Source organism: Balaenoptera physalus, assembly GCF_965194825.1.
Source record: "Balaenoptera physalus genome assembly, chromosome: 10".
Lineage (NCBI taxonomy): Eukaryota > Metazoa > Chordata > Mammalia > Artiodactyla > Balaenopteridae > Balaenoptera > Balaenoptera physalus.
The window spans coordinates 36,056,321-36,084,072 of record NC_138889.1 but is presented as its reverse complement, the minus strand read 5'-3'; the positions used below and the strand labels follow the sequence as shown (position 1 = coordinate 36,084,072).

Genomic DNA, 27,752 nt, shown 5'->3' with positions numbered 1-27,752 from the left:
TCTGGAAATACATATTTCATTATTTTTTGAATGTGGGGGAAAAGTAATCTCTAATGACTGAGTAAAAAGAAATAAATTAAATGCATTGTTTCAGATTTCACACACAACTTACAAGTCTGTATGCTTGCAAGGTGAATTATTTATGCAGAATCAAACAACTGGACTGCTTATGAAACTGAACTTCCTTCTAGACCCTTCTACCTTTTATATAAGGAGTAGAAAAATGACAATCTGATATTGTCTATATTGTGTCATTGAGTCAATATGTAGTCAACCCAGTCTTTGACATTTTTTTCAATTATTTTGACAGTTAATAGGGAAAAAATAGCCTGGAACAGTAACAAAATTTTTGATGTGTTTCGATATATTCAATCAAAAGTAAACAATAGTTTCTCATCGTTCTGTGCTATGGATATGATTGTTTCCTAATTCTAATTCAATTCAGCAAACTGTGCTGATTACCTAGTCTACATATGTATATTGTAGAACTAAAATCATGAAGGAGGCATAGTACTCTGTCCTTAAAAATAAAAAGAAAACTGAAATTAAAGGAGCTAGCTTTCATCTATCTATCTATCTATCTATCTATCTATCTATCTATCTAATAATTTATAAAACGAGATAGAACTAAATACAATAATTACCAAATAACTCAAATGGTTGGTTAATCAGAATACATCACTTCTAGATGAATCTAGAGCAGTGATTCACAAACAGGAATGCTTTCCCACACAAGGGACATTTGGCAATGTCTAGAAACATTCTTCATCATCATAACTGGAGTGGAGACAGGCAGTGGAGAGGGACAAGATGCTATTGGCAACTAGTGGGAACAGGGTAGAGGTCAGGGATGCTAACGAGCATCCTACAATGCACAGGACTGTCTCTCACAAAAATTATCTGGCCTCAAATACCAATAGTGCTGAGATGCAGAAGCCTAGATCCAGATAACAGGAAACTTACTGGATCAAGATAATATTTTACATCGGTAATATGTTTATACAGTTTATACTCTTTAGTTTTTAAGATCCTCAAAATATCAGTATTACTGGAGAGGACTCACTCTCAGAAATAAAGATATTGAATAAACTGATGAACTACTCTTTGACAAAAGTACAATTGGAAAAGAAAGCCAAAGGGGATAAGTAAAAACACGAGTATGGTATTTCAAAGTTATTAAAATTGGAATGGCCCCATATAGGCCAGCACCCTAGTGTTCTCATAAAGATACTATGACACTATCTAATCATAAATATTTATTAGGTACAGTATTTCAACAATGTCAACATTATTAGGATTTCCTTGGTCACCTTCCACAGATGCATTTTCATTTTTTCCCCTGATGCAATCATTGATGGAAATATTGGTATAGGATAGTGCTTGACCACTTGTAAAGCATAACTATCAGGCTGAGCTTAAAATTTTGGCAATTCTATCTGAGGACTTCATTAGAGAGTTAATAAAATCAGTGCTGTGTTGCTGTCATTCTATAACAAAGACCCACCACTGGAAAGTATGTGCTTTTTCCCTAGATAGATTAAAACATTCATTCTGATGGCATTTCTTTGTGATTAAAGTAAAAGCTCAGGCTGAGTTAAAAGTAATAATGCAAAAACTGTACAAAGTGGCAAAAATCCCAAAATGTTGGTCTGATAGCAAAAGAACTAATTTTAAAAAAAGGATGACATGGTTTTTATTAAGTCTTCACCACAAATTTTGAATCAATAGTCTCAAATGAAATAAACAAGACAAAAGAAATATAACAGAGTTGTGCTTACAGGTTCTCCTAATTCATCATTTAAAATTCTAGTTTCATTTTCTCTTCCACTTCTAACATTTGTGAAAACAACTAATAATCATATTGTTACTTCTATACATTTTATTTACTTCGTATCAACCTAATTGCTCCTATAAAACCCAGCCAACACAACATTGTAAAGCAACTGTTCTTTAATATAAATAAATAAATAAATACATAATAAAAGAAAGGAAAATAAATCCAGCCAAATGGTTAGAATGTTGGTATTTATTCAAGTCTCATGTCCTTATCATAACATGTCTACATGTATAATAAAATACATACATTCCCAGGGGTTCTTAAAAAATTTCCTCAAATATCATTTTAATATTTTATTTATTACCTTATAAAAGGGAAAATTGTACCCAATAGCTTAATTTCCAAGAGATCTATGTTATGGCACTTAGTAGAAAACATTTTCACTATTGTGTTCATTGTCTATTCATTCAGTCATTACTTATTGTGTACCTGCCACTTTTTACAATACTGAGGAGTATGGTCGTGAACAAAATAGGTAAGGTTTCCACTGTAAGAAAACTCATATTTTGGTGCAGAAGACAACCAATAAGAAATATATATATGAGGAGGGAGAGAGAGAGAGAGAGAGGATTGATAGGGCTCGTTTAGGTGAGTTGGTTAGGGAGGACTGCCCAGAGGAAGCCATTTGAGCAGAGACCTGAAAGAAGTTTAGTAGTGCGCCACACAAGCATCTGGAGGAAGAATGTTTCAGGCTAAGGTAAAAATTAATGTGCATGTCTTAGGTTAAAAATTAACAGCAAGAAGGCCAGTGTGGCTTGGGTGAAGTGAAGAAAGGAAAGACAGTGTTAAGGTTAAAGCAATATCCAGGGGCAAAATCATGTAGGGCCTTATAGGATTTATAAAACTCTATTACCAAGGGTTAAAGAAATAATATAAGAAAGCATCTTATTTTACTAATGATGAAATGACATAACACTGCATTCATCATCAGAAAAGGATTTAAAAACTACTCACTGGACACTATAGTGAGTTGGACACTATTTTAGACAACTGGAGAAATGACATGCAAGAATACTCTGGTGCCACTCAAGATATCCCCAACTATCTTTAGTGGCAACATGACATTCTTTTTAAAGTCTCTAAATATAAATTAATTTAAATAATTTTATTTTTAATTTAATTTTTAAATTAATTTAATTGATGCCACATTTGTTCAGTAAGCATATGACACAGCCCCTGCTCTATGATGAATATATAATCCACATAGAGCAGAGAACAATGAGAGAGCATAGTCAGTACCAATACAAGAGGAGTTTCTTTTGTGGGTGATGGGTGGGGAGGTGGGAGACCATATAATATATTTAATATACAAACTGGAACATTTTTGAAAGTGAAAGGGGAGACTTAATAATCCTGCTGGGAAAAAATAGTGTAATTTGTCACAGTTTCAAGCAAATCGGGACACAAGTTAATGATATGTCCATAGAATTTCAGAAAAGAAGAGTTAAAAGTGACTCCTGACACCTTCTTCAAGAAAATAGCACCTGCACTTGGCTTGTGTGTAAGCATGTGACTAGGCAGAAGGAAGGTGGGAATGCATTCTAGTCCAGGGAAATGACATTATGAGGCATACCGATACGAGAATCATTCTATCTAAGATGAAGCATTAATGATAATAAAGAGTGGGAGATAATATTGGATGGTTTAAGAAAGAGATGTGTTGAGGTGCAAAAGCAGAGCAGACTATAATATATTTTAAGTTCCAAGAAAAAGAGTCTCATACAAGAGAATCACTTAAGGTCTATTGGTAAGCATGTGGCATGCATAGAGTAAAAATACTCCTAAACTCCAATTTGATGTCAGATGAGAATATTATGGAGCCACATATATTACAAAAGTACAGATATTTTAATTCTGCATAATCTATATATTGTTGTATGATAAATTGGAACAAGAATAGCATATGGGTATGTTATTGACATGTAAAGTCAAACCACTCTTTTTTGTTTGTTTGTTTTTTAAACATCTTTATTGAAGTATAATTGCTTTACAATGGTGTGTTAGTTTCTGCTTTATAACAAAGTGAATCAGTTATACATATACATATGTTCCCATATCTCTTCCCTCTTGCGTCTCCCTCCCTCCCACCCTCCCCATCCCACCCCTCTAGGTGGTCACAAAGCACTGAGCTGATCTCCCTGTGCTATGCGGTTGCTTCCCACTAGCTATCTATTTTACATTTGGTAGTGTATATATGTCCATGACACTCTCTCACCCTGTCACATCTCACCCCTCCCCCTCCCCATATCCTCAAGTCCATTCTCTAGTAGGTCTGTGTCTTTATTCCCGTCTTGCCACTAGGTTCTTCATGGCCTTTTTTTTTTTTTTCCTTAGATTCCATATATATGTGTTAGCATACTGTATTTGTTTTTCTCTTTCTGACTTACTTCACTCTGTATGACAGACTCTAACTCCATCCACCTCATTACAAATACCTCCATTTCATTTCTTTTTATGGCTGAGTAATATTCCATTGTATATATGTGCCACATCTTCTTTATCCATTCATCCGATGATGGACACTTAGGTTGCTTCCATGTCCTGGCTATTGAAAATAGAGCTGCAATGAATATTTTGGTACATGACTCTTTTTGAACTATGGTTTTCTCAGGGTATATGCCCAGTAGTGGGATTGCTAAAACCACTCTTTTATGCATGTGTGTAAGAGACACATTATGAGGATCTTAGTGACTGCTAGGTTGATTTGGCAAAGATGGTAAACATAGCAAAAATTATATACGTGTGTATATATATGTGTATATATATATATATATATATATATATATATATATATACACATATATTAGCATTTTAGATAATAATGATAATTTATGAACACTTAATATAGTCCTGAAATTATGTTAACATTTTTGTAAATGTTTCCCCCAAATCCTAAGAGCTTGGTGTTACTTTGATTATTTTACAGATGAATAGACAGAACTGAAGAAGTCAGGTAATTAGCTGAAGACTGCATAGCTACTAGATTCAAAAGTTCAAACTCATTTTTGCATTAGTATGAAGTCCATGATTTTGTTCGTGGTGCCCCATTACCTTACACCTATGCATGCACTCACTGAGTGCTCAGTTCTTGCACAGAAGTCCCAACTGGAATAGGAAGCTGGGTACTTAGTACACATCTCATGTCACTCTACTATATTTGGATTCATGCTAGTATCACTGATGTCTTAAGCACTTCCTTCAACTAAGAATAAGGGATAAGTACTTAGCATTTATTTTTTAAAAAAATCTAATTTCCTGCTCTACCCAGTCTCTGGTGTGGTATATCCTGATATTTCTGATTTTCATTTAAGCAATTTGTGCGCAGTCAGTTTCTTTAGGTGATCCCTATAAATCAGAATCCCTCATTTTTCACCTTTAACAATCAGCTCCTTAATCAGTGGTTTCTGAGTAAATTTATCCATCTAACAACTGGTTTACATTCTTGAGATTTACAGTAATCCCTACAGACATACAGTTTTCCTATTTCTAAAACTATAATATCGATTAATCCTCCCGGGTTCCAAGAAAATTATTATAGTGTTTTTATTTTAGCTATTATAGTTCCTAGTAGTCTTGTGATTTTAGAAAATATCTTGAATCAATCATCAGAAACATTAATTGACCAACAAACTAGGAACAGAGGCTTATGGGGAAAGATACATCACAGAGCCCACACTTGTGGAGAATACTCAGAATACATCTAAGTAATTGATACTCAATAAAGAAGTCTGAATAAGTTTGGTTTTTAAGAAGTAAATTCCTCTGTATCCAGAAATTATAAAAAGTGTTAAAGATTAAGGCACTATAGGAACTGACCAAAGAATAGCCAGTTTAGGAAACTGAAGTCTGGAAAACTTCTGGGCAAATTAAAAAAAAGAACAAGGCAAACATGAAAAAATAATTGACTCAGGGAGAACCAACATTTTTTTCCACTGAAATCTTTTATTTTCGTAGTTGATACATACTACATATCTCTGAACGTCTAACATTCGTATTTAACGTGAATATTAGGCTCAAAATAATGGCCACTCTTAATTACTGTAAATATATCAATATTAAAGATATATTTCTTCTTTCTTAATGTGTACTATCATTGCTCAAAAACCTCTATTAATCATTACTGGACTTTATCATAATGTCCAGTTCATTAGTTTATTTTGATAATAATTATAAGACAGGAAAGATATAAACATAATTATAAAAATCAAAAACCATCTGATTTTTGCAGAAAAATCTCTTGTAGAATTAAAAAAAAAAATAATTCTAAATAGTTTTTTTATACCATTTGTATTATTAGTATAGCTTATACCAACTTTTCTATTTTTTTCAAATAAATCAACTAAAAATGTTCTAGCCAGAGTTCTATGCTATGTGAATTCATATGAGTAGGAATTTGAAGATTTATTACAGTGATTACATATCAACAGATATAAATATGTATTTTATGATTAGGATTTTTTTTTTCTGAAGCAGGTGAACCATAGGGACAAACCCTCAGAGCAGAAAATATACTATTGCAGTGTCTCTTGATAAACAGACAATATCAACTATTTCTATATGATGCATAGCAATGTGACAAATAAATTACCTTCATTAAAGATTTGCATGAAGGATTAATGAGCATTAGTTAAGCAGTTAAAGCACAAAAATGTTTATGAAAAATTACATTGAATGGAAGAAGAAGTTGAGCAGCAGAGAATCTCATTATAATAATTTATCTTATCTAAAGATTCTCTACTGCACCTATATGATAAATGTAACCCAAAAGCAACCAAAGTTCCACATTTAACATGCGAAGCTTAGGCTAATCACAACTCTAGAGGATTTTGTCTTCTGTGAACTCATCTACCTAAAGGAGGGATAATTTATTAAACTCATATTTGTTTCCTGTTATTATTTATCCTGCAATAAATCTTCAAATTTAACATAAAATTTGCATAGCATGAAATTAAAAGAAGTAAAGATATCTCTTAAAAATTCACTGTCAATGAAAAATGTTGAGTGTTTTGAATATGTACTTTATGAATTTTCTTTTGCTTTCAATGCCTATAGCTAAATTAAATTTTATTTATTTTATTTTATGTACAAATGACAAATACCTTTTGGATAAAAGACATTTTACTAAATAAAACACAGAAAAATGAGTAAACTTTTTTTTACTAATCAAGATTTCCATTTGCCTCCCTTTGGAATATTGCCCAAGATTAATGCTTTCTACTCATCAAGCACTGCCATCTTGTGGACTCCTGTTAATTCCAGAAAATATTGGATTATTTATGTATGGGATTTTTTTTTTTTTTTTGGTTAAATATTTGGAAAACTCTAAGTCTTAATGTAAGAGAGCAGCAGGAATAAATATCCTTGTTGGCAATTGTACAATAATATTGCTTTTATTCCTATGAACATCTGCATGTAAGGCACACTGTCCTTCCATTTTACAGTAGGTTTCTATGCTAGCAGGACACATTCTTACCTTTTTACATACTTAAGGTGCTGTGACCACAGTTTAATTAAATTGAGACTCAGTAGTGAATAGGAATATCTAGAAACCTGCTTTTGTCTGGTGAGTGGGATTTAGACACTGCTCTGATTAGTTGTTATTTGAAGCATCAAAGTTTTAATTGGCAAAATTAGACCCCATAATATACATAACTAAATCTAATAAATACTTGAAATGACTATTAATCAGATTTTTCTTTTTTCAAATAGAGATCTGTGCTCAGCAAGGCTTCTTGGTCAAGTTTTTAATCTTTGTATCTTAGTTCCCTCATTCATAAAATGGAGTTACTTATCCCTGTAAAGATTAAGTAAGTTAATATACGTAGAACACACTGTCTGGAACCCATTAAGTGCTATAGAGGTTTACTAGATCCTACTGGTGTTACACCCAGTTCTCTCTCATCTGGTTAATGCACCCATCTGGCAGCTGCACCTTCTCCAGAGTTTTCCTTACCTAGGAAATCATTCTCCCTGCCCTAATTGCACCTCACTTCCCCCACCTGGTAGACAATAACCAACTGATACAGGGGGGAGGTGAGTATAAAAGACTGGTTCTCTTTACCTTCTGTTGACTTACCAAGTCTACGTGAAATTTGTATTCCAGAACCCTAAGTGGGATTAGTCTTAAACCAATCTCTGGAGGGGACCACATCTTTGCTTAGTTTTTGTTTTTTGTTTTTTTCCTTACCCAATCCTGCTTCCCTTATTCCTTCTCCTGGGAACACTGTCAATAAATCACATTCAAAAGAATCCCTTTCTCAGACTCTGTTTCTAGGAAACTGACCTAAGACCATAAAATGTTCACTGTTACTGTTGTTGTTATCATTAAGCTGTCTAATGTTTTGATTTAATGAGGATTAACTTTTAGATTGCCTTGGTCATATCTAACTGATTAACTACACAGTCTTCCAGTAATTCTCCATGCATCTTTTCTTTCAGCTAAGCTCTTCATAATTTTGATAGGCACAAAATGCCAGGTCATAATTCTTGGCAAGATTCTAGGAAACAGATACTCTGTTGTTCATTAAGCGCTGAGATCTGTGTATTTTAACAAGGAATTGTCAGAAGTGTAACGTGAATGCTTTTTAATGCAAAGTTTGAAGCCTAAGGTGAAATTGTGCCATGGACCATCACACCCTGCTGAGAAAATGCTGGTCTCTGACTTGATGAAGTTTGCAATTCAATAAAAATAATTTTAGAACCCATTAGCAGAGCAAGAAATTTAGGTTGCATTTTGAGAAGAGTTAGCAATGACCTTTACATCTAGACACAGGGCTCCTGGGATAAATAAAAGTCCTCTGTAGTGTGAAACATTCCACAAGGAAAATAAAAATAGATACTGTCACTCAGTTGGTATAATCACTTGAACTCTAAAACTTGGAATTCACTTACTTGGAGTCATTTGAGTTGTGGATCATGAGAGAATGCCAGTTTACTACTGTTTCTATTATAAATATTCTTTTCTTTGTCTTTTGTTTTGCTAAAGGTGTTTTGAATTATAGGCACATAAAATTTTATTTTGTCTCAGTGACATATTATAATTTTTAAGCAGAACTCTGTTGTTTCTGACTCTAGGTAATAAACATATGAAAATACATGTCTCAAAAACCTATAAAAAGAAGAATTAGTACTTTTTGTTCAACCAAGATAACTGAAATTTAATGTAATAATACAGCCTGCCTTTGTATTAAGGTAATTTGATTTTTAAAACACACAAATGTCCTCTTTTCCATTCTTCACAACATCTTTTAAAATATCTTGATTCTCCCGGTGCTAACCAAGTGTCAGTTAGACAGCTTTACTCTGTTGTTACTCTCAAGATCCTTGCTTCTGGCTGTTTTAGAGGTGAAATTTTTGACACGTGTAAAAATTAAACCCAACTGTACAAGGTTCAAGATGAATCTGCATTGTACCAAATACTACTGCAATATATTAGGTAATTTATCCTAAGCCAATAGCTATCCTTACTGAACAGTTTCTGCATGTTGAACACTCTCATTTAAGTGGCATATATAATCCTCAGCACAATCATATCATGTAGATATTACTATTCCATTTTAAGGATATTGAAATTGAGGTTCAGCAAGATTAGAATATAATAATCAAAGCAGAATAATACAATGATAAAATACAGGCTTAGAGTGAATCAGACAAGTTGGAATTTTTCCTCTGAAAGTTATTAGCTATGGTTTTCCACTGGTTCACCTGTTTGTGCCTCAGACCTTTAATGTTGAAGATGAGTGTAATGATGGTAATAACTACATCAGGTTCTGTAATACTAACCTTTCATGTAATATCTCATTTAACCTACAATTTCCTCCATTAATTGTGTTTTACAGATGAGTAGACTAAGGTAAATAGTTTGCCAAAGGTACATAGGTCAGTGGATCATGCAGCCATCTCTGGAACTCTGGTATTTATGATTCCGAAGTCCATGGTCTTATTCACTAACAATGTTGCCTTCTAATCTCTGTGTATGTGTGTGGCTGGGAGAAGTGGGAAAATGTGCAAAGTGTGTGACTCATAGTAAGCTCTCAAGTTAGGTCCTTTCCCAGCCCCACCTTACATCTCCATAATACCCTAAACAGTGCTTTGCGTATAAAAATGTATCACTACCTACTTGTTGATACTCCCAGTTGTCTTGATCTCAGTCTCCATCCTAAAACCAGCAGCCAAAATAATCTTTATATATGATCTGTTTAATAACCTGAGCTGCCAAATCAGCTTCCTCAACAGTGTCAGTGACATGTTCAAGCAGAGGCTAAATGACTGACCACCATGGAAGCTGTTAACCTGAGAGGAAGATTGGATCACATTTAATTTAATGCCCCCCTTAACCTCTGTCCAATTTACCTAGTAGAGTAAATCACAAAATACTTCATAGTAACTTTGTAAGCATGACCCTTTCTCTTTTGTCCATTGACAGTACATTCCAGATTCTTAAAGCTGCCTGCATTACTTCTCAATACCTGTTTTTAGCTCAACTACAAACATAATCTTAGATTCATATTCTAAAGGCCAAAATAAGTTCATGCAGAGCTGAGAAAATTTTCAATGAGAACTTTAAAGTGAAAAAAATCTACTCATTCTTAAATTTAGAAAGATTTATAAAAATACATATATAGATATTTTATTCTATTTATTTTTTCATCAAATATGTATTAAGCAACCACACACCAGGCATCCAGCTGGGGTCTAAGGATATGGTGGTGAAGACAGTAGATTTAGTCTCTACCCTGCCAAGAGTACTTAATGTGGCTAATAGTGACATTTTCTATCACAATGCAGTTATAAATCAGCAATGTAAAAAAATATTGCCTTCTAATTTCAGGTTGTATCCCCTTAGGCTTAGTAGTAATGGATAATTAATGGTACAATTCTCTAAAATTTCCTTCATGATGTCATTAATTCTAAAACTCAGAATGGTAGCTAGCCATCAGCTAAAAATATTATATAAACAAAATAATCGTAGTACCAATTTTTAAAGCAGTACTGTTTTGGCCAGTAACTTACTAAATTCCACTATTCAAGTATCTTCATATCAATTAATTCATCAAAATAGGAGGCAAAGGAGTCATAATGGTTAATGGAATTGTAAAAACAAAAATGATTACAAAGCAATTAGTAAATATTAAAATGCTTATGACATACACTCTATTAAGCAGCATCCAGTAAATATTAACAAAAAAATATATCAAACTACAGTACAAAACTTAAATTATTTAAAAAACAAACTAAAAATTTACACTTGTATAATAAAGAACAAATTATAATTATAGCTATTTGACAGGTATAACATTAAATCTCACATTACAGGAATAACCAAAAAGGGATAAGACCAGGGATTTTGGTAAGTACAGCCCATTAGGTGAAAATTTTACTATAAACCATGAAATTGAGCATATATTAAAAATAGGGAAGGTTCTGATTTTTAGGTTTTCCTTTTTATAGCTGACAAGGATAAAGAAACTAGGTTCCCTGGGAGAGTTGCATTATTAATTGGGTGGTGAACAAATCAATTGCTACAACCATCGTGTCTAGGAGCTTAAGGATGACTATTTGTGCTGGTATAAAGGACAAGTCTTTGGGTCTGCTTGAGAAGGGAAGTTAGAATAACATGTCTGCAACAGCCAGGGCCTTAATGGGTTATTCTTTCAGCGAACTTGAATGGCTCTCACTGACTCAGGGAGAAAGATAAAAAAATCTCCCATAAGAAACCAAAACCTTGGGGACTTACCTGGCGGTCCAGTGGTTAAGACTCCGCGCTTCCAATGCATGGAGGGTGGATTTGGTACCTGGTCAGGGAACTAGGATCCCACATTCCGTGCCGTGCGACCAAAAAACATAAAAAAAAAAAAAAAAGAAACCAAAACCTCAAGCCAACACAGCACATGGGTTTGTAGGCAAAATGTATGTTACAACACAATATAAAAATGTACTAGAGAAATTTAACATAAAAACTTTGGGGAGTACTCACTGAAGAATCGTATCAAGAACTTCTAAAACATTTTTAATTGTCTTAGCTAAACATACTATTAAAAAAGAACCTTAGAAGAATGGGAAAATCACAATTACCCAAACAGTCTCAGTATGCTTCTGATAATGAATAATAATATTAAGATTTTAGTACTTAATATATCAGCTTACCTTAAAATATTTTTAAGGCCAAGCACAATTGGTATGAAACAAAGTGTTATATGAGACTAAAGACTATGACTCCAAAGCCAATTGTGTTTTATTACTTTCCTGAATCATTTTATAATCCTCACACTCTGACATACTAAAAGTATAACGAATGCTTGTTTTTTATGAGAGTAAAGTTTGAAAAGAATTTTAAATAAATGCTGATAGAGAATGAAACACCATATAGGAGAAAGTAAACAGTGATTTTAAAAGAGATTTAGCCCTGTTCAATATATGCATTTTTGGCAGAGGTAGAAAATCCAATTCAAATTCAGACTGTCAGCTTTTCTATTATGTACTATTTCTACTTTTTCATTCTTCTTAGAATTATGAAATGCTTTGCTATGTAAACTTATTTTAAAAGCTAAATAAGCATTTTTGAACCCCCAAATACACACTTACCTGTAAAATTTGAGAAAATGCCAATTTTGTGTAAATACTTTCTTCTTATTCTAAAATATTTTACAAAACATTGACTCAACAAACACTATCAGTATAACAAAACTGATATTTCAATTAATGATAGTCTTTAATGTGATTGTTTGTTGCTTTCTTTTACTCCAAATTTCTAATAATACAAAACAAAAATTGAGGTAACTCCAGTAAAACCTAACTTAAAATAAACTGCAAAAACATAAAAATGCCTGAGTGATGTTTGAGCAACAAATGAAACTCTCATTAGGAAGGATAAGATGTGACAAAGTGAGAGAGTGGCATGGACATATATACACTACCAAATGTAAAATAGATAGCTAGTGGGAAGCAGCCGCATAGCACAGGGAGATCAGCTCGGTGCTTTGTGACCACCTAGAGGGGTGGGATAGGGAGGGTGGGAGGGAGGGAGATGCAAGAGGGAAAAGATATGGGAACATATGTATATGTATAACTGATTCACTTTGTTATAAAGCAGAAACTAACACACCATTGTAAAGCAATTATACTCCAATAAAGATGTTAAAAAAAAAAAACAATTAGAAGAACTCATATATTTAAGGGAAGGAAAGAAGGAAGGGAAGGAGGGAGGGAGAGAGGGAGGAGGAGAGAGAGAGAAAGAAAGAGAGAAAGGAAGAAAAGAAAGGCATAAAACAGGGCTTCCCAAGCCTCACTGTAGATTAGAATCACATTTGAGCTTTTTAAAAATTCAAGTAATAAGTGTTACTAAACAAATGACTCTGTGGAAAAGGGACCTTAGAATCTGCTCTTTTAGCCATAACATAGGTAATTCTAATGTCTATTGAGATTTTAATGCTATTGGCCTACACATAATTCCTTCAATTTCTCATATTCTATTAACTCAATTGCAAGCTGGTTTTGATTTTCAGTCATCTACTGAAACTGCTATTCAGTGATATAGCACATGTCAATCTTAAGTAACTTTTCCCTTTATTATATTTATAAATATTCCCATTAAGTCCTTTTTGCCTTATTTGGCATTATTTAACCCTCTTGAAATTGTTAAGCCATTGGCCTCTATGACACTGCATTTTCTTTATTCCCCTTGAATATTTCCAATGGTCCCTTCTCTCTTACCTTTTGAACATTTTCCTTCCTTTATTTAGATGTTTGTGCTTTCCAAAGAACTATCTTCTCACTGTATCTATTCTCATCCACTTAACATGATTCAGTTACACCAACATACCCTCAACTCCCAACCATAGATTTCCTCTCATGGACTTCAAACACATATTTATCAATTGCTGGAACTACTTACATAGATTTGCCTCAAACTCAAAATGTCCTGAAAGTGAACTTTCTCCTTAAACCAGTTTGACTTCATTTATTTTCATCCTGAAGTTCACGTGTCATCCTCTTCCCAGTCATTCAAGGGAGACAATGAAAGTGTTCCTGGACTATTTGTCTCTTCATTTGTCTTACTCCCTATACATTTCTTGGGCCAGTATCCTTCTTCTCATTGCTATGATTAGGTTCTGATTCAGATTTCTCCAGCTCTTACCTTCAGTATGCAATATCATCCTATTTTTCCCTCTTGCAACTTGCGCTTACTTAAATCCAACCTTTGTAGAATCACCAGAATACCCTACTAATGTACATCTTTATGTCAACACTTTGCTAGAAAACATCCAGGATAGAGCACAAGCTCCTTAATACAACATACAGACCATGTTAATTTGTGTTTAGTAATTTGGGTTAATTTCCACTTTCTCTAACCTCTTCTCTTACTACTTCCTTTCTTGGATTTTTCACTCTAATAACACAAAACTGTGGTGGCCCAAGACCTTACTCCTTGACTCATTTTTTTTCCTTTTCACATTTCATAATCAATCCATCAGCAATTCTGGTCAACTCCACTATAACATTTTTACTAGAACCAGTCACTTCTCATTGCTTCACCACTACTGTCACTGCCACTAACTACCATTCTAGTGCAAATCATTTATATATTTCATGGCTACTTTGAAAATAGCCACTTAGACTAGGGGACATTATTCTTCTGCTTCCCCTTCCCCTGGTCCCTGCTTTGTCCTCACGCTGTCTCGTCTCTAACCAGTAGTCAGAGAGAGTTTTTAAAGTATAAATTCATGCATCTTTCTCACCCCTGCCACTCTCTAGCTCTCTTACATGCTTTAGTTTTCTTCACAGCACTTATTACCACTTGACAAATACTTGTTTGTGTATTCTTGTAGTTTCCACTATAATGGAAGCTCTATGAGAACACAGACTTTTTTTTTTCCACTTAGAGCATTCCTGGCCCATCAAGACCCACAACTAGTATTTGTTGAACAAATGAATAAATGAATGTAGCTCAGACATCTCTTAACTTAAGAAGTTTTGCTGATCAACATGATGGTTTAAGTGCCCTTCTCCATTGTTTTCTTTACAGTAGAGTATACATCTCCATTTCTTTATTCCACATTGTTTCATAGGTTTGGGTAAATCTTTGCCATTAGACCGATCTTTGAGAATGTGAAACTGTCTCTCTCCTCTTTTTAATTTCAGTGCTATCATATTGCCAGGCATCTAAAACACATTCAACACACATTAGAACTGAATGAATGAGTGCATGGATGAATAGATAAAGGCTGAGCATCCTTAAGAAATATTTCAGATCTTCATGTAGTCATTAAGAGCAACAGTTCTTTGAACATAAAATACAAAATTATATAGAAATCTGGATCAAATACGGATGATCTTGCAACCTATCTAATACTTAGTAAAAGCTTTGTTGTTTGAGTTTGTTAGTAAAATAATCTGTCTTTCAACAATTGAATTTTGTGTATTTTCAGAGATCGTCTATAGCTGGGTATTTAACGAGTTCCCTTCCTTTGTGGCGGAAGACAGCCGGCGGTTCATTTCCCAGGAGACAGGCAACCTTTATATTTCTAAAGTCCAAACATCAGATGTTGGCAGCTATATTTGTCTGGTGAAAAACACAGTGACAAACGCTCGAGTACTTAGTCCTCCAACACCACTCACTCTCCGTAATGATGGTAAGTTCCATGGACTGGATTGAAATGGTCAGCCACCTCTAATGTGAAAAATTGAGTATAATCTGCAAAAATACTGAGTCACTATGCTGTACATCTGAAACTAATACAATATTGTAAATCAACTGTACTTCAATACAAAAAGACCTAAAAAAAAGATGTATTAGTGTTCTTCTAAGAACTTAAACCTAGCACAAATAAAATAAAAAGGCATTTGGCATATTTAGAAACTCTACACTTTTAGTCTAAGATCATGCATACCTTAGAATAAAATTTTTGACATAGGAAAGTGATGGTCTATAGCTAAGAAATATTAACCTTAATACTACACTAATGCCAAAAAGGGCGAGGGATTACAAAAAGATGAACTGTAATAAAGATTCCACAGTTCTTTTTTTTGCTCTTTAGGACCTCTATATAGCATATGTGTATGAATTGCAAGTATTTTACAGGTTCATTTTTCATCACTTTTTAATTTTAGCTACCTTCAAATTGAATGTTCAGCTTTTAATACTTCATGGTATAGTTATAATTGTTATTATTACTTTTCCAATAATAGGAACAGTTGGAACTTTAACTTTTAAGTGCAATTCAGGCAGAAATGATGATTCTATAAGTATAGGTATTGCCATCTATCCAAAGTATCTTCAAATTTAAACACCCAATTTGTAGTTATAGACATTTACAGTTAAGCATTGCATTAAAGAAGTCAAGTGCTATATTACAGTTGTATATGATATATGGCTTGCTCTGTCATTCAATAAAAAAGCTATGAAGGTATTATTGAGAAGTGAGCTCGAGAATCCTGATGGATTGTGAAGCTTAAAAAACAATCTATTTCAACCCTAGTCTTTTATATGCTTAGTTTTAGAATATATGCTGCAGTAATGTATAGCCAGAGTTTATATATATATATATATATATATATAAAATATATATATAAAATATATATATAAATATATATATATATATATACATATATATATATAAAACATTAGTAATAATCCTATAATCCTATCAGGTAGAGAGTACAAATGCAATATCTATTTCAGAGATGAGGAAGCCAATTTGAAAGAGATGAAGGGACCTCCAAAAGTCACACTGCTAGGTAATGGCATGGAGGAATAGATGGGAAACAAGGATGAAAAATGGGAAACCAATTTAGAGGCTACTGAAACTAACCAGCCAAGAGGTGAGGAGGTGAGGGAGGACAGAATGAAAGCAGTGGTAATAGCACTGAAGGGTAGAAAACATGCCTGGGATATTAAGAAGGTAGAATTATCAGAATGTGATGATTAAACATGAGGCTCTGGAGTAGGAGAAAGCTTTCACATAGTTCAACGAATGGGTGATGATTCTTTTCATGAAAAGAGATAAGACAGATGAAAGAATAGATTGAGAAATTGGTGAATGTGACAAATTCAGTTTTGGCTGTGTTGAGATAAGATATCCATGGGAAATCTATGTGGAAATATGCAGTAGGCTACTGATACATATTCCTAATACACACAAGAGAGGACTGGGCTAGAGAAAGAGATTTAAGTGTTATCATTGTGTATTCCAACAATACAGTTAAAGCTATGATTGTGTGTATATTATGCCAACTTCAAGATTATATAAGAATGTCTATAGGGTGAAAAGAATAAAGGAAAATAGATATGCATTTAGAAAACTTACCTAGTTAATAGCTTAGAATTGAGGTGATTTTCTATAAGCCATTTTCATAAAGTTTCTGAGTATTTTCTCATTAATTCCACAAGAATTTGAAGCATCTTTGTTTGAAAATTGTTAACATTTTGCTGACTAGCCAATAACTAGTTCCATTTACACCATCCATTTATGTAATAATACCGTACATTCAGATAGTGCCTGAGGTTGAGTAGGCTATTCTGCCTTCTTTTCATGCACCAAACCTAAACGTTACATTGACCTTCACAAGGGAGAGGAGCACATGTAAAGTAAGAATCCAAAAATTGACACGGCCTTCACTGGTGATTTAAAAGCTCAGGACCCATGTTCAACGGTCGCTTGTACTTCTTTGATTTCATGGCCCAGATCTATCACTTAACTTTGCCTTATACCTTCTATAGTCAAACATTTCAAGAATAATTAGAGTAATTTGTTTGCTGCTATTTTAACTCCTTTGCCCTTCTGATTCTATTGCTCTTCCTGGGCAAAACCCCACTCCTAATGAACTCACTATACCCTTAATTTGTGACTGCCTTGGAATCTGAAAGCTGCTAGAGAGTTACACCTGCCAGGGATTCATGATCAACAACTTCAATATTGCCACTCAGTCCTAGTAAGTTTCTGTGGATGGTTAATTTGTAACTGTCCCAAAAGTTTTTGGAATCTTCTTTGCTTTTCTCAAACTGGACAGCCTCCCTCCTTCCCCACTGCTTTACAAAAACTATTTAAGTAACAAATTTACTTTCCTACTAGTGGAATTTCAAATCTAACTATTGATACATCTTCATCCATACTGTTCTTCCCTTATTTAGTTTCAGTAGAGATACTCTACTGTCCCTCCTGCTATTAAAACCAATCCCTCCATCCTTGACTGCTGATTTTCATTCCCACTGGCCTTTTCAGAACATCACACTGTTAGTCATTGTTCCTTATGTAACCAATACTGTGTCACTAAACTAATAAATATTTTTAGTCATGTTAATTGAATTTACTGAAGCAGTTGAAACTGTTGACTTATTTTTATTTTACAAACATCTATATTTTCAAAAAATCATTATTTGTGCAGTACTATATGAAAGGCTCAATAAAGCAATGCACACAAGTAAAATAAAACTGTTATTTTAAAGTTAACATTTAAGTTAAAAAGAAACAGGTGGAAAACACCTGCTAAATTTCAATTACATCATTCAATGACAGTCTTATTTAAGATTTTGTGAGAGAAGTTAGAAAATTCATATTTCTTCTTTCTGTAAATTATCTGAGATTATTGTTTTCTTGGTGATTGTCTACTAATTTTTACTTTTTATCATAGTAATACACCCTTATCAAAGGAATGTAGTGGTTTATAAGTGCTGATAAGAAGGGGAAAGAAAAAGCAAACCCACACACCTCCCTTCCATCCAATCCCACTCCCTAAAGCTAACTTTTTAATTTCTCCTATTTTTCTTCATGAGGTTTTCATATAATGCTAGGAAATATCTGTGCTTCTTGTTTAATAAAGTTTAGACAATAACTCATATGATGTATATCTGCTTCTTCTATCCTCCCCTCTTTTATATTTAAATAATATTTTTCTGTTGTTTCCTTTTTAACCTTGACAATGTGCTTAAATCTCTATTATCCTTTTAACTCTTGAAAATAATTCTTGACTTTCTATTAAAGTGATAGTTTTATTCCTACTTTTTCCTTTACCTTTCTTACACTACTTTTATGTCCTTTTGTCTTCCACTTTTACTCTGACATTCTCTCCTGCAAATGCAACCAAGTGTTCTAAACTTTCCCATAGACTAACTGTAAAAGCTTAAAATAAATAGATGTTAACAGTTATTACTATATAATTATCATTCAACATCATATTGTTACAGATTTTTAAGCTATTTGTAGATATATGTGCTCTACTAGATGTGCTTTTCATAAGTGAAACTTTGAATATAACAAGTAAATAATATTGTGATACAGTTTGGATGTAATCTCTCTTAAAATTTTGCTCTATAAATACAATTCATAGTTTCAATAATAGTGTTGAAATATGAACATGAGTCATCACAATGCAAATGATAAATAAAACCAATATTGTGGTTAAGAAAGCCCACAAAATGCATATGAAAGAGAAGTGAGCTTAGGACCAAGACTTGAGTAGTCCAAATTGCTTTGGAAAGGTTAAAAATGAAAACCCTGCAAAGGATAATGAGAAGGAGAAGTCAGAGAGATAATAGGAAAAACAATAGTGTAGTATCAAGCCAAGAAAAATGAGTATTTCAACAAGGAGAAGTGGGCATGCAGCTCAAGATGGTGGACTGGGTGCCTGTATTTGTCTCCAGTCTCCCTTCTGAGACCCTGTGAGAAGAAATTCATATCATCAATGAGTAGAGGAAGCATTTCATTAACAAATGAGACACTTTGATATATTTCTGGAAGAATAAAAGAGGATGTGAGTTTAAGGATTAAACAGGCGGAGTAACTAAAACCTAGAATAAAGTTTAAGGGATCTAAAGAAAGGGCTAAAAATCATGTGCCCAGCGGAAGCCTGAAAAAGCTCTGAAATCAAAGTTAGCTAAGGGTGGGCAAAAGAAATGGGGCCAAAGGGGGACTGAAGGTATATGCGTTGAACGTCTGTTTCAGTGAAATATTGGAATCCATTCTCTTCCCTCTCCTTACATGCAAAAAGACCAAAGGGCTTGTCTCTTAACAACATGAGTGAACTTTCCCTGGAAAGCTAAAGTTCTTAATGTGAATAGTGGCACAAAACCTTCTCATTCTGGCACATGAGTGTCCACAGCCTGACAGCCAGTTCCTTGCCCTCACATCAAAGCAGAGCTGACTGTCGACCCACCTCTCCCTGCCACATGCACCCTCACCTCAGAAGGGAACCAATTCTACAGAATTGGGAAACACACAACAATGTCCAAGCCTCTCAGACTTAACGTTTATATGCAATGCTAAATTAACAGTTTCTATTAAAAATTACTGAGCTTACTGCATGGTTATAGAATTTATATCAAGATAATATGCAAAAAGCAGGAAAATTTAAATTAGTCTAGAAAGGCATTGATTAGACTAGAATTGTTCTTAATTCAAAAAACTTTTATATTACTATTTGATCTCTCTTCAAAAAAAAAATTGAAGACCATGTTCATAGGAAGAACATATTCTTGAATGCTTTCCAAGTAGGTGGCTTATATTAAACACTTAGTCTGAAAATAAAAATAGAATATGATTGTGGATGATTCCATTATTTGCATCACAGTCAGCTACAACTCCTGCTGGGTTTTACAAACCTCTCATTGCAGAGACAGGCATTATAATGGATATTTCTGCAAACTTGACAAACACCTCTGCAGGGGTTTGAATATAAAAATTACATTTAATCTGCTGTGACCATAGAGTTAGCTATAAAAATCATTTCAGAATATTGTGTTTTTACACTTCTTTGAAAAAAGTAGGCCTTTCTAAAAATAACAGAGGCTATATACATAGGCAAATTATTTCCCTTCAAGGACAAATAAAATTTTACTTTATAAACTATTGGAAAATGTCTTGGCTTGGATCCTCTTAAAGCAAAGCTTGAAATAAAATTCGTTTGTAGGTAGTTTATTTGAAATTTATCACAGAGAGCAGGAGTGTGGAATGGGATGGGTTTGAGGAATGAACTTGTGAAAAGGGAGGTTGCATTATGGAGATGACCACTTCTACAGGCAGCTGGAGCTTGGTCGCACAGGACCAGAGCCTTATGAAATGCACTCAGAATAATCTCCTTGGCAGACATATCAATGGGCTTCCATCCCTGAGGGTGACTCCACAGGCAGTTAACTCCCATACATTTACAGGATGACCTCAAGTTGCAGCTGAGTGAAACTAGTTACACCTACAAAGACCTGGTTGCAGCGATTGTTGCAGGAGTAAAAATTCTGGTCAAGATCATTCAAACACACAAAAGTTGTCCAAAATACAGAGCGGGGAGCTTTAGAAGATTGGAAGTACATGAGTGACGTGATCAGATTTTCCTCTGCTGGCACCGTGAAAAACTATCTTTACACATTTACAAATGTATATTGCATGCCTGCTATGTGTCAGATAATTCATTAAGTAGTGAGGATATAAAGGAAGGAAAAACAAATGCAATAGTTGTCCTTAGGTAGCTTACAATATAATACAAGGAAAGATATTACCCTAAAAACTGAGTGTAACCAAGCATCCTAGGATCTGTCTGCCTGTCCAGTGTCCCATGGAGCCAATCTCAATGGTCATTGCATTGTAAACAAAACAAACAAATCTAGCTACAAAACTATTATAGGTAATACAGAATTTTACTGATGGTTTGGAGGGTAATGAATGTGGAGCCAGCATTCTGCAAAACAGCAAAATTTATTAAACACCCCCCTTTAACAACTTCTCTCTTTTGCCAAGTTTTTATTCCTACAGCTGCTATATCTCTCCCTCGACACACCTCTGCCTCTCCCTCAACACTACTGTCTTGGTCTCCCTTCAAGGTCTCATTATCTCGGTCTGATGCCTGGCAAGTTCATACTTTCATTTCTGCTCTCATTAGAATTCTCAGCCCAATTCTGAAGACTTTATTTTATTTTATTTTATTTTTTTTCAATCAACATTTATAATGAATTGGTACATGTGAGGCATTGTTCTAAAAACTTTACAAGTATTAAAGTGAAAGGATAGAAAACATATAGAAACAAATATGAACTAAAAACAAAAAGAAGTTTAAATTGGTCTATGAATATCATACAAGATATTAAATGCATCTCTAGGGATAGAAAAGAACATTACATTCTGAGATAATAGGTTCACTTCTTCAAGAAGATAAAGCAAAGCATTTTCCCACAATCCACTGTGTACAGCACCAGGCTCCTCACTCCTCTTCTGGTCCAGATGGAACCTTCTCCTGTAAGATCTCACCCCTTCCTAAGGCAGCTTTTTTTCAGACCCTTCTCTAGGGCTATAGTGGCTCCAAAGTGATACAGAGAGGATAATAAAAAAAGAAAAGAAAGAAAAATAAAAAAAAGAAAAGAAAGAAAAATAAAAACAGTCCTTGGGTCCTTTTGCCATCCCTGGAGTTGGATAGTGCAGGAGCGAGAAAAAGAATTGAGGAAGTAACTTGGATAATGAATGGGAATAGATTCAGAATGCATGCAGAAAGATTGGCCTTTGTTAGAGAATTCATCAGTTGTCACAGTGGGGAGAAAAGTAAAAAGACTATAGATGCAGGTAACCTAATATTTGTTGGTGGGAAGTCTGATGACATTTTTTTTAAATGAACTACAGACAAAGTCATCAGCTAAGAATGTATGTGTAAGCAACAGGTTTATTTTTAAACCAAGAATTGTGTCGAGGGAATTATGCACAGAATCACATACTTACATAATTTATGAATCAACCCCATTAATTCACTACTGAATAAGACAGGTCCTAAGAGCAATAGAAAAATATAAAAAATGGTATACCCTTGAAGATTGTGGTGGGTTGAATAATGACCCCAAGTTGTCCATATCCTAATTCCTGGACACTTTGAATGTTACCTTATACAGTAAAGGGATTTTTGCAGATGCGATTAAGGATCTTAATACCAGGACACAGAAAACTAGTACAAACATCAAAGAGAAATTGAAACAATTCGTTTTTCTTACTTATCTTTTGGAATATTCATGGCTATTCTAGCAGTGTATTGGAACTGGCTTGTTCCTGCTTGCAGGAGTTGGTTGTGCATCTCTTCATGTCTTGGTAGCTTGAGATCAACCATGATGGGAGTATCTACAACGTGAAAAGTAGCAAAGGCTACATATCAGAGTTCTCACTGTCCTCCAACCCCAGAGAACTGGCTGTTAAACAGCATTCTGCTTGTAATTCAGCACCTAAGATCACAGTCACTGAATCAGAAATAACAACATTTGATGGAATAAACATCAATTAAAGTGTATCCCTGCTCCACTCCAATCCTCTCTGTTTGCTTTGCTCCAGATAAAGTACAGACAGAATGGATCTTGTGCTACTCTCTCTATTTCTGGTACCTGAATTGGTTTTGCCAAGCAAACAGTGAGATGCAGCAAAGTCATTCTTATTTCCTGATCAGTTTATCACAGGAAATATGGCAATTGGAATGGCCTTGAGTATTCTTAGATTTCCCTTTTCTCCTATAAATTGTGTAGTGGGTATTAAATGTTCTACCCTAAACCCAGGAGACGTTTTCTTCTTTTAATCTTTGTTCAGAATTTTCAATTTATGGATAGTTCCAAAGGAACTGGGAAAGCTTATGAAATAAAATTCCTACTAGAGTATATTTATCTATGTGAAAGAAGCTGAATAGCATTAAGGTTTTATGTCAAGTTCTGCAGGAATATAAGAAACTTACTTGGCTTTTATTAATATTTTATTTATTTTGCTATGTGTCTCTCTGGAAATCTTAACATCTTGATATGCTGCAAATTAAATAAAAACTTCAAAAAATCATTGGAAGATTTCTGAATAAAATGAATAATTTGCTCAGATGTCCTTGACAATCAGTCATTTCACACAATTCAATTTCTCCTCAAACAGACTTATAAAAACATTTTGAACTTCTATCTATGGAAATAAGAATTTTTATCAAGAAAAACAATGTGCATCATTTTATTAACTCCCTTAATATGTCTTATAAACTTTGAAGAATTAGTTAATAAGTGCTTACAAATAATAAGATAAATTTCTTAAATATGAATCTAATTTAGGCTTTTTTCTGGTTTCCCACATGAAAACTTGTTATTGCCATTCAGGAAATAAAATCCCAAAGGATGTAAAGTTTTGATAACTGACATTGTAATGGTGAATATATCATTCTTAACATAAGAAAAGAACCATGAACTTTGCATTATTTTTTAAGAGTGGAAAATATATGTTCAATAATTTTAATCTGACTTCCTTTCCTATTGTCAGACTAGTCTACACACTGTCTCCACTGCTGTACTTCCTCTCTTCATCTCATGGTCTGCAACCTGGCATTTAGCCTCACCACACCACTCAAGGTGTTTTCTCAAAATTCATCAAGTATCTGTTCATCAGACACACCAGCTTTTTCTCAGTCTTCATCATTCTTGACCTCTTATGAAAATCTGTTTAAACCTGAAAATATTTTCTTTTTTTGATTTACCTGGGTGAAGACTCTCCTGAGTAGGTTCCTCTGTACCTTTCACTGTCTCTCCTCAGTCTACTATACTACAAAGCTACAATAATCAAGACAGTATGGTACTGGCACAAAAACAGAAATATAGGTCAATGGAACAGGGTAGAAAGCCCAGAGGTAAATCCACGCACATGTGGTCAACTTATCTTTGATAAAGGAAGCAAGAGTGGTGCTGGGAAAACTGGACAGCTACATCTAAAAGAATGAAATTAGAACACTTCCTGATACCATACACAAAAAAAACTCAAAATGGGTTAAAGACCTATATGTAAGGCCAAACACTATAAAACTCTTAGAGGAAAACATACGCGGAACACTCTATGACATAAATCACAGCAAGATCCTTTTTGACCCACCTCCTAGAGAAAAGGAAATAAAAACAAAAATAAACAAATGGGACCTAATGAAACTTAAAAGCTTTTGCACAGCAAAGGAAACCATAAACAAGACGAAAAGACAACCCTCAGAATGGGTGAAAATATTTGCAAATGAAGCAACTGACAAAGGATTAATCTCCAAAATATACAAGCAGCTTATGCAGCTCAATATCAAAAAAACAAACAACCCAATCCAAAAATGGGCAGAAGATCTAAATAGACATTTCTCCAAAGAAGATATACAGATTGCCAACAAACACATGAAAAGGTGCTCAACATCACTACTCATTAGAGAAATGCAAATCAAAACTACAATGAGGTATCACCTCACACCAGTCAGAATGGCCATCATCAAAAAATCTACAAACAATAAATGCTGGAGAGGGTGTGGAGAAAAGGAACCCTCTTGCACTGTTGGTGGGAATGTAAATTGATACAACCACTATGGAGAACAGTATGGAGGTTCCTTAAAGAACTAAAAATAGAACTACCATATGACCCAGCAATCCCACTACTGGGCATATATCCTGAGAAAAACATAATTCAAAAAGACACATGTACTCCAACGTTCATTGCAGCACTATTTACAATAGCCAGGACATGGAAGCAACCTAAATATCCATCAACAGATGAATGGATAAAGAAGATGTTGCACATTTATACAATCGATATTACTCAGCCATAAAAAGAAACAAAACTGAGTTGTTTGTAGTGAGGTGGATGGACCTAGAGTTGGTCATACAGAGTGGAATAAGTCAGAAAGAGAAAAACAAATACCGTATGCTAACACACATATATATGGAATCTAAAAAAAAAAAAAAATGGTTCTGATGAACCTAAGGACAGGACAGGAATAAAGACACAGACATAGAAAATGGACTTGACGACATGGGGAGGGGGAAAGGTAAGCTGGGACAAAGTGAGGGAGTAACATTGACATATATACACTACCAAATGTAAAATAGATAGCTAGGGAGATCAGCTCGGTGCTTTGCGACCACCTAGAGGGGTGGGATAAGGAGGGTGGGAGGGAGATGCAAGAGGAAGGGGATATGGGGATATACGTATACGTATAGCTGATTCACTTTGTTATACAGCAGAAACTAACACAACATTGTAAAGCAATTATACTCCAATAAAGATGTTAAAGGAAAAAAAAAAAAAAAAAAACTACCCCCTATTTCAATCATTCCATTTAGCTATTGGTCTGGATGTGTCCATTCACCTATTTGTCTGGTTTGTTTACACTTGGCATTTTTCCCTAAAGGACTTAAGAAAGCTTATCCTTCCAAATGTAGGTGTTCCTCAGGATTCTACTCCTGTGCCCCATCTATATTTCTAAATATTTGTCTTTAGTGGGTGCTTCTATTTCTGTTTCCAATTTAGAATTTCCCATAAATTAACTTCTTCAGCAGATATCTGTTGTTAGTGAGATCACTTTTCTTCTAAACATCTAATACAAATATTTCTGGATCAATTAGAATCCTCCTAATCTCGTGACTACATACATATTCCATAGGTTTGGCACGCCCTGTGAATTCTCCATCTGCAATTTCATTCTCATCTATCCCCTTCTTTATACTTCTAATTACAACACTCTTTGCCTCTTGCCTAGATCAGTGGCTTTCAAATGACTTTTCCTACAATTCACAGAAGGTGAATAGTGTTCCTATCCAAAATTCACTTTCAAGAGCTTTTCTACATTCTAGGCTATAGAGCACAAAAGAGGCTTTAGGTGCAATGCCAGTGAACTATATGGAACACCATCTCCTTTACCATCAATCAAGGAAGCTATCAGAAAGCAAGTTCATGAGAGTGGCATCATTACAGAGATTTAAACTAGAATGTATTTTTATTAATTTTGTTTAAAGTAAATCAGTCACAAAGTTGGGTTTGATTTACCACCTACTTTATCCCTGGACAAGAGACTTAACCTGGCTGTGCTTCAGTTTATTCATCTGAACAGGGGATAGCCTGGATACTTTTCTCATAGGGTTACTGTGAGGATTAAACGCATTAATAAATGCAAAGCGATTAGAACAATGCCTGATACATAGTAAGCTTTAGTAAAAATTAGCTATTCACACAGTATTTATGACACAAGGGCCACTGCATTTCACTAGTGTGTGGGTAGTTGCAGTAAGGAACTATTTTCCTAGACTGTTTCAATTACTATATTGTTTGTGGTTGCTGCTGTTGTTTACTGTGTAAATTCAAACTCAATTCTAGAACTGAGGTTTTAATAGAGGTTGGGGTGAGAAGTAGTAGCACTGGGAGAAGTTTTATATTCCATCACTTGTCTTCAATCATATCTCCAATCAAAAACTCTTCCAGAATTTTCTGACTCAATTCCTTTTCTTTTTGTTCTCTTTTTTGAGATACTCTTTTAATTCCTAGCTCTGACTGCATATGTTTGAATGACTTGCCTAAAATCACACAACTTTTTAGTTACAATAAACAGGAATAAAATCTACCTTATAATAAGTATGGTTTGGATTTTATTCTAAAGGAATTTTCTTATGTTTGTCCATATTGAAATCCATCTGCCACTTTCATAATACCCACCCACAACTTTATGATATCATCATGCAAATGATATTTGCCAGCTTGATATTTCAATACTCAGTAGAGCTCAGTGCCATCTAAAACTTTGGAGATTTTATTATTCCCATATTAATTTACAAAATAATCAGCAAATCCCAGCTCCAACTCAACCCCAGAGGACTATTCCATTTTGCCAACATGTTGCTTCCCATACCTAAGGTATTTCACCAGCCATGACAAAATATATTCCTTCATATTATTTCTATTCACTGTCTGTTTAATTTTAAATAATATTTATTAATAAAATTATCAAAAGCTTTTGGAAATCTATAAAATTACATCTAATAGGCCAGCATTTAATAATGTGATTCTCAAACACTTGAATGAGAATAATCTAGGGTTCTTGTAAAAAATGGATATATTGAGCCATACTCAAGATCTATCCAATCAGAATTTCTGGAGTGGTCCTAAAAACCAGCATTTTTAATGTTATACTAAATGTTGTA

General features: G+C 34.2%; 1 protein-coding gene across 2 annotated transcripts in view; it reads left to right on the top strand.

Moving 5' to 3' along the window:
• The window catches only part of CNTN5 (contactin 5), a 1,367,783-nt gene that overhangs the window by 959,101 nt on the left and 380,930 nt on the right, over nt 1–27,752 (top strand). For both annotated transcript variants that reach the window (XM_082409880.1, XM_082409881.1), the window contains one exon: nt 15,265–15,468. In XM_082409880.1, coding sequence (XP_082266006.1) covers nt 15,265–15,468 — 204 coding nt within the window. The remainder of the gene's footprint in view (nt 1–15,264; nt 15,469–27,752) is intronic.